General features: G+C 43.1%; 2 protein-coding genes across 2 annotated transcripts; one reads left to right on the top strand and one right to left on the bottom strand.

Annotated features, from left to right (window-relative positions):
• Positions 1-832: 832 nt before the first annotated feature.
• Positions 833-1,435, top strand: LOC139442269 (uncharacterized). Its single transcript, XM_071223055.1, has one exon. It carries the CDS (start codon positions 833-835, stop codon positions 1,433-1,435), a length of 603 nt encoding a protein of 200 aa, XP_071079156.1.
• Positions 1,436-3,412: 1,977 nt separating this feature from the next.
• LOC139442266 (uncharacterized) lies at positions 3,413-4,149 on the bottom strand. The gene is made up of 2 exons (XM_071223053.1): positions 4,059-4,149; positions 3,413-3,792 (listed from the first exon to the last, which is right to left on the bottom strand). Exons 1-2 carry the CDS (start codon positions 4,147-4,149, stop codon positions 3,413-3,415), a joined length of 471 nt encoding a protein of 156 aa, XP_071079154.1.
• Between the last annotated feature and the right edge of the window lie 4,985 nt (positions 4,150-9,134).

Genomic DNA, 9,134 nt, shown 5'->3' with positions numbered 1-9,134 from the left:
TACGATGATGGTGGTTGTGGTGGGCTCGGTAGTAATTATGATGGTTGTTGTGATGGGCGTGGTAGTAGCGACAGTGAGGGTTGTTGTGATGGGCGTGGTAATAGTGACGATGGTGGTGGGCGTGGTAGTAGTTATGATGGTGGTTGTGATAGGCGTGGTTGTAGTGAGTGAGTGAGTGAGTTGGGTTTAACGCCGCTTTTAACATTATTCCAGTTATATCGCGGCGTGTCAGCTTAATGTGGGAGGAAAGCCCGAAGTGATGCATGTCTCAGACGTTTACCACTTCGGTGAAACCCACGAGCAAGGGTATGGTGCTGACAAACCTAGAAACATAATTTGGGCGAACCGGCGTGGTTGTAACGACAATGATGGTTGTTGTGGTGGGTGTGGTAATAGTGACGATGATGGTGGTTGTGGTGGGCGTGGTAGTAGTCATGATGGTGGTTGTGATGGGCTTGGTAGTAGTGACAGTAATGGTTGTTGTGGTGGGCGTGGTAATAGTGTCGATGATGGTGGTTGTGGTGGGCGTGGTAGTAGTCATGATGGTGGTTGTGATGGGCTTGGTAGTAGTGACAGTAATGGTTGTTGTGGTGGGCGTGGTAATAGTGTCGATGATGGTGGTTGTGGTGGGCGTGGTAGTACACCATTACCTGAATACCTAACAGAACAACAAACATCTGCATTGTCATTACCATAACATCTACCACAATGGCCCACCGCAACAACCATCATCATAACTACCACGCCCACCACAACAACCATCATCATAACTACCACGCCCACCACAACAACCATCATTATAACTACCACACCCACCACAACAGCCACCATCATGAGTACCACGCCCACCACAACAGCCATCATCATAACTACCACGCCCACCACAACAACCATCATCATAACTACCACGCCCACCACAACAGCCATCATCATGACTACCACGTCCACCCTCACAACAATCATTATAACTACCACGCCCACCACAACAGCCATCATCATGACTACCACGCCCACCACAACAGCCATCATCATGACTACCACGCCCACCACAACAGCCATCATCATGACTACCACGCCCACCACAACAACCATCATTATAACTACCACGCCCACCACAACAGCCGTCATCATGACTACCACGCCCACCACAACAACCATCATCATGAGTACCACGCCCACCACAACAACCATCATTATAACTACCACGCCCACCACAACAACCATCATCATGACTACCACGCCCACCACAACAGCCATCATCATGACTACCACGCCCACCACAACAACCATCATCATGACTACCACGCCCACCACAACATCCATCATCATGACTACCACGCCCACCACAACAGCCATCATCATGACTATTGTGGCTACGATAATGACAGCGTACATGTTTGTCGTTGTTGTAGCTGTTACGGTAACAACGGTGTAGATGTTTGTCGTTGTGGTAGCTGTTACGGTAATGCCAGTGTAGATGTTAATCGCTGTAGCTGTTACGGTAATGAAAGTGTAGATGTTTGTCGTTATGGTAGCTGTTACGGTAACAACAGTGTAGTTGTTTGTCGTTGTTGTAGCTGTTACGGTAACAACAGTGTAGATGTTTGTCGCTGTAGCTGTTATGTTAACAACAGTGTAGATGTTTGTCGTTGTACGTGTTACGATAACAACAGTGCAGTTGTTTGTCGTTGTGGTACTTGTTACGGTAACAACAGTGCAGTTGTTTGTCGGTGTATCTGTTACGGTAACAACAGTGTAGATGTTAGTCGTTGTGGTACTTGTTACGGTAACAACAGTGCAGTTGTTTGTCGGTGTAGCTGTTACGGTAACAACAGTGCAGTTGTTTGTCGTTGTAATGGTGACAACTGTGGCGGTTGCTATTAAAAACTAAAACAACCACGGTAGACACAACTAAACACCTAACTTCCTACGTTATCAACTTTTGAAAGCTCGACATTCAACAATTTGTGGTGGACATTTTAAATGAGAACATTTCAACGATCCATACACTCTATCTATCCGGAATCCACACTGCGTTGTTGCACAGGTCATATGAATGAATGATTACTCCATTATTAGCTAATGACGAACATCACGTGCAGCAAACATTCCTGTGATGCCGGTTTACGGAATGTCGCATCAGAAGAGTCGAATTACGGTAGTTGTAGCAACTAGTTGTTCGTCTTCAAAGCACCAACTAAACAGTGCCATATGTTTCAGCATGTGATGGATATCACTATCTTACACACAGATAGTTTGTGTTTGCTCCAAGAAAATAACATTCAGAAACAGTGCCATGATCATGGGCTTCACGAACAGCAGTAAATGTTCCAGAAGTGTTTTTTCCACATTAAGCTGACACGCTGTGATATAACTGAAGTACTGCATAAAGACAACTCATTCACTACGCAAATGAAAAAACACACACAAGAAGGGCCGTTGTTACTGCGAGTAAATGATATACTCAAGATGTTCTCTAAAAGTAATCTACAGTAAAGTACGGTTATAACGAACTCAAAGGGACTACTAATTTTAGTTCGTTATAGCCGTAGTTCGTTATAAGCATATATACAGCATAACTACAGCAAATAATCGGGACCAAAAAGTAAGTTCGTTATATCCGTCAGTTCGTTATAAGCGTGTTCGTTGTAACCGTAGTTTACTCTATGTAAATTCCGGAACTCCTGATGTGAAAATAGGCCATTGTTTTGGAGGTACCATTCACGCCTGGGGAGAAAATGATGACATTTTCCCAATAACCACGTGACAAATCAGCATAAATCTCACAGTTTTGAACGCATTACAATAGCGTTAATAATGTATATCCATTCTAATAGGTCGAATAAGGTCTTCATTTGGGATGGCTCCAGGTCCTGCTAAACCGGTAGGTTAGAGGCCATATTTGAGACTGGAACTAAACTTATCACCCGCATCAGCTATGCACCCAATATCACTTACAATACAGGGGGCACGGGTGGCCCAGTCGTCTAAGACGCCGCGATTTGCTGTGCAGAGTTGCGTCCCTTGGGCACGCCAGAAACCTATGATTGTGGGTTCGAATCCCGGTTCGCCCAAATTATGTTTCTAGGTTTGTCAGCACCATACCCGTGCTCGTGGGTTTCACCGAAGTGGTAAACGTCTGAGACCTTCATCACTTCGGGCTTTCCTCCCACATTAAGCTGACACGCCGTGATATAACTGGAATACTGTTAAAAGCGGCGTTAAACCCAACTCACTCACTTACAATACAACTAAATTCACCAGCGCCTTCCGCAAACATTATCTCCTATTTCATTTAGAAAATGGCCGTGCAAGGTACATCTGCACCTCCTCTCTAGGCCTTAATAAAAGCAATATTTGTATTACATTGTGTATTTCAATGTTTATAACTCTCCGTTATAACTAGTCATGTTCATGCTTTGTACCCTGCCACCTGTGTGTACAATACATCTTCTTTCTTATTTTTTCTTCGTCTTTCCTCCTTTCTTCTTCTTCTTTCTTCTTCTTCTTCTTTTCTTCTTCTTCTTTCTTCTGCTTCCTCTCCTCTTCTTCTTACTACATCTTTCTTCTTCTTCTTTCTTCTTCTTTTTTTCTTCTTTCTTCTGCTCCTTCTCTTCTTCTTACTACTTCTTTCTTCTTCTTTTCTTCCTTCTTCTGCTTCGTCTCCTCTTCTTCTTACTACTTCTTTCTTCTTCTTCTTTCTTCTTCTTCTTTTCTTCTTCTTCTTTCCTCTGCTTCTCCTCCTCTTCTTCTTACTACTTCTTTCTTCTTCTTCTTTCTTCTGCTCCTTCTCTTCTTCTTACTACTTCTTTCTTCTTCTTCTTTCTTCTGCTTCTTCTCCTCTTCTTCTTACTACTTCTTTCCTTCTTTCTTCTTTCTTCTTCTTTTCTTCTTTTTTCTTCTGCTTCTTCTCCTCTTCTTCTTACTACTTCTTTCTTCTTTTTTTTCCTTCTTCTTTCTTCTGCTTCTTCTCCTCTTCTTCTTAATACTTCTTTTCTTCTTTCTTCTTTCTTTCTTCTTTTTTTTTCTTCTGCCTCTTCTCCTCTTCTTCTAACTACTTGTTTCCTTCTTTCTTCTTCTTTCTTGTTCTTTTCTTCTTCTTTCTTCTGCTTCTTCTCCTCTTCTTACTACTCCTTCTTTCTTCTTCATCTTTCTTCTTCTTCTTTTCTTCTTCTTTCTTCTGCTTCTTCTCCTCTTCTTCTTACTACTTCTTTCCTTCTTTCTTCTTGTTCATCTTTATTTATTCTTCTGGTAATCTCAGATTTTGTTTCTCCTGTAAACACATTCTGTATTGTCAACCCATTCATGAAGATGCCAATCCCATTTTGTACGTCGGATACCAAGACCTGTCAAGTGCCATTCTGGATGCCGCAGTCCAGTGCGCTGAATGCCGCATAATGTTTATCTGGTATGTGGATGCCTATATTTGAATGTTAAAATTTATTTTTCTTCTCTTTTTAGCTCTGAGCATATGAGCACGCATGATCATGCATTTTATGTCAAATCTCAGAGTTATTCACTTGTACCAGCAGTTGGCACGATATAAGTCAGAGTTTCTAAAATGGGATGCCAAGACAAATTAAGTGGTATGCCAGATGCCTAGAGAGTGGGCTTGGCACCCCGCATTGATAACTTCAGCGCCATGACAGCACATTTCATTAACAGCGCAGGGAAAGCGCATAACACAAATCTCATCGACGCGAAATGTGCAACACATTATGAGTGGCGCTGACAGGCGCACTGTCTGCACGAGCAACTTGTATGATAGGATGTGGCTGAATATGGATACTTTGTCCTGAGTAACATATTATGTTTGTTTTTTGTTGTTTCACGCCGTATGCAGAAATATTCCAGCTATATGACGGCGAGCTGTAAATAATCGAGTCTGAACCAGACAATCCAGTGATTTACATCATGAGCATCGATCTACGCAATTGGGATACGATGACATGCATCAACCAAGTCAGCGAGTCTGACTACCCGATCCCGTTAATCGCCTCTTACGACAAGCATAGTCGCCTCTTCCGGCATGCAAGGGGTTGCTGAAGACCTATTCTAACCGGGATCTTCACGGGTCTATTTTTTTGCGGATTAAAACAGTCATGGCTGGGGACAACTTTGGATGTGTATTCACAAATAGTCCCAACACAAATCGTTTGAAAGGCGGCGTTATTAGGACGAACAGGGTCCAAACGAACATCGTTTACTGTATATTTATTTTCTATTAGGTTACTATGGTAACCACAAGTCACTATTACCCGTAAGTTACGGGTATCTAAGGGTAACACAGTCGTGATCAACGTTTCGAGTTAGAGAGGAGTCAGTATGAGACCCTGGGTAGAGAGGAGTCAGTATGAGACCCTGGGTAGAGAGGAGTCAGTATGAGACCCTGGGTGGAGAGGAGTCCGTATGAGACCCTTGGTAGAGAGGAGTCAGTATGAGACCCTGGGTAGAGAGGAGTCAGTATGAGACCCTGGGTACAGAGGAGTCAGTATGAGACCCTGGGTAGAGAGGAGTCAGTATGAGACCCTGGGTAGAGAGGAGTCAGTATGAGACCCTGGGTAGAGAGGAGTCAATATGAGACCCTGGGTAGAGAGGAGTCAGTATGAGACCCTGCACGCACACACACAGAGAGAGGATTCATCCAGGACCCTGAGTTATTTCGACATTTCTGGACCGATGCTCGTGATTTCAATCACTAGATTGTCTGGTACAGACTCGATTATTTACAGACCGCTGTCATATAGCTGGAATAATGCTGAGTGCGGCGTTAAACAACAAACAAACAACAACACTATTTCCACAATTCACTGTGTACAATCTGTGTACAAGGAAGTTTATTTGTTCATGTTTGTGTAATCGTATCATCAATATTGTGCAATATTGTTCGATCCCCGGCCGCGTCATACCGAAAGACGTTAAAAGATGGTACATGTTGTTACCCCCTGTCTGGCGCTCCACATACAGGGGTTAAAACAAGGACTGGTCGACTCGGAGTCAGTATAGTGTGTCTGAGTGGGGTATTCATGTTAAACTGCGGCATGGTATCTCAGTGAGCTAGCACTATAAATCGGCATCAGTCCGGACTAGTACAAGCAGCCACACAAACACACACACGTACGTGCACGTCGCTATATAAGTGCAATAATCTTGGACGTGACGATACCCCATTTCACCTCACCTCAAATACTGTGCATTCTGAATATCATATAAAATAAGCAACATTTGATTTAAATTAAAACTAGCGTAACTGATATATGTAATACGGTGCAACATTCTATTAAATACTTAGCAGCAAGTTTATGTAATATTGTGCAACAGGTATCGCTCAGCATGTGCGTCCGCAATAAATGATATTGTGCAACCAGCAAAGCAATAAATTCCAGTCATTCATTAAACACCAGTATGTCTCATGCTGTGCATCCGGTAAACATGCTACTGTGCAAGCATGAAATTATTTTACACCAAATACATTGTATGTGTAATACCGTGCACACTGCAGTTTAATGCAATGCGATCAGTATATGTAATATTGTATCCACCTTCCTATATAATAATCTGTAAATAATATATTTGATATTGTGCAAACGGTATATGCAATGTGTAAACCGTATTTCATATTTGCATAGCTGGAATATCGTTGAGTGCGGCCTTAAACAACAAGCAAACAAGCAAACAGTTTCGGCTACAAGTATTTAGAATAATGTGCAACCGATAAATTTAATATCGTACCCGGGCGGTCGGGTAGCCTAGTGGTTAAAGCGTTCGCTCGTCACGTCGAAGACCCAGGTTCGATTCCCGACATGGGTACAATGTGTGAAGCCCATTTCTGGTGTCCCCCGCCGTGATATTGCTGGAATATTGCTAAAGGCGGCGTAAAACCATACTCAGTCAGTAATATCGTACCAGTTCTTTGAATATTGTTGACTCGGTACATGACCCGTGAAGATCCGGGGTAGAATAGATCTTCAGCAACCCATGCTTGCCGTAAAAGGTGACTATGCTTGTCGTAAGAGGCGACTAACGGGAGCAGGTGGTCAGACTCGCTGACTTGGTTGATGCATGTCATCGTATCCCAATTGCGTGGGTCGATGCTCATGATGTCCAATCACCGGACTGTCTGGTCCAGACTCGATTATTTACAGACCGCCCGTCATACAGCGGGAATATTACTGAGTGCGGCGTTAAACAACAAACAAAACAAACACTCGGTGCATGTTATAGTGTGAAACAACATTCTTTATTGTGCAACTATTGCACTGGATGCTGTGCAGCAGGTATGTTAGGTTGAACTCAACACGATGAACATCTGACTGTGTCTCCATTCTCTAGCACGCCCCCTGCATCCTAGATGAAGCTGGTGTACCTGATTCAGCGTATGTATATATGTCATACGGTCCTCAGCAACATACTGGCCTTGACTTCATGATAATCGATTCGTTGTGCCTGCGTTGGCGGAAGACCTACATCACACATAGTATTGATATCAATCAGTCAGCAGATGTGAATGAAGTTCTATCTTTGGTCATTGTGTAGATGAATCTGATTGATTTCCCTGGAACCGTGGTCTTTAATTACTATCACGCGCTGTATGGGGTCCACTAGAGATTGACACGAGCTGTTACCTTGTGTGACCCCCTTTTCCCCCGAGCCGGAACACGGGTGCATCACACTTTGTACCCCGAGGAACAATTTTTGAGGACGAATTAATCTTACCCGGTCATATCTGTCGCCAGTGTATTGAAAATCTTCATCTTGACAGCTAGCAGACGACGTAAACTCATCCAAAGTTATCGCCCTTGCTTTACGATGGGATATTCTCGGAAAACTTCCCTGGAGGCAATTAATGTGAGTTCAATTTCGAGATAATATAATAATATAATTGCATTCTCATTGATATCACATTTCCCAGCGGGGCATTTGGTATTTTGGTATTTATTTATCATTTAATCCAACTGTCACTGTGTGAGAGAGAGATAGATAGAGAGAGAGAGAGGGGGAGGGGGGGGGGGGAGGGGGAGAGATAGAGGGGGAGAGAGGAGAGAGAGAGAGAGTGTGTGGAGAGAGAGAGAGAGAGAGAGAGAGAGAGAGAGGGGTCTTTCCAGGGATGGTCAATGTCCAACGACAATGGGATGGGTCATCAGAAATGTGACAAGCATTCTAGGAGGTTAACATTTGCTGTACATTAGTGCTTCGGGTATTTAATTCCATTTGATACCTCAAAAGTACGAGCCAATTCACATAAAAGGCTTCTGTGTAAATACATCAGTCTATAGGTAACCTACACATCCCTGCATGTAACAAGGACACATCAGAACTGTATACTTTCCGTATTGGAGCAACAGCTTGTCAAGCATGATCAAGTCTGTTTCAGAGCAATCTCAATTAAGTAAGACAAACACGAAACACTATGTCAGGGCCGCGACAGTATTATTCCACTCGCTGGTGTCGACAGCCGTGATGTCAGCCAGATTGAAATTCTGACTACTTATTTGTGTTGTATAGCGGTGTATGTTGTTGTTAAACAATGATTGTAACTTCATTACACTGTTTCTCTTGAGATTCGGAATTGCATTGTCTTTGGACAACTATTTAGGTTTACTGTAAGCAGTTTTGAGGAAGTTACTATACTAGTATTAGATGCTAGTGTGATGTGTAAACTTCCGGAATACTGTGGACTCTGTTATAGAAACATGTAGAATGTTCTATGTGGTGTTTGCACTGTGTGGAAATTACCAGATGCTAGTTAGACTGTATAAATGAGGGGTCAAGACGTACCTCTCTTATCTCACACACATTTTACAACACCAAGACCAGCTTTCGTGTGTGGATCACTCATCACCCCCGGATTCCCTGTCTAGGCTCATCTCGGAAGCTTGACAACCGTAGCCGCTGAGTGAATATATTATTATCACTGATTTTTGCTACCATCAGTGTATTTTTGTTTTTGATACTGATTACTGCCATCAGATTATTTATTGCCATTGAATATTGTAATACCCACTCCCATCACCCATGTCCCAGTGAGAACATCATCCATGTCCCAGTAAGACCACCACCCATGTCCCAGTGAGGCCATCATCCATGTCCCAGTGAGACCATCACCCATGTCCCAGTGACACCATCACCCATGT

The sequence above is a fragment of the Haliotis cracherodii genome, unplaced genomic scaffold, assembly GCF_022045235.1.
Source record: "Haliotis cracherodii isolate W230 unplaced genomic scaffold, xgHalCrac1.p SCAF_5, whole genome shotgun sequence".
In the NCBI taxonomy this organism is placed as follows: Eukaryota; Metazoa; Mollusca; class Gastropoda; order Lepetellida; family Haliotidae; genus Haliotis; species Haliotis cracherodii.
Note: the sequence above shows the minus strand (reverse complement) of the source record. Positions and strands in the feature narration are given on the sequence as shown.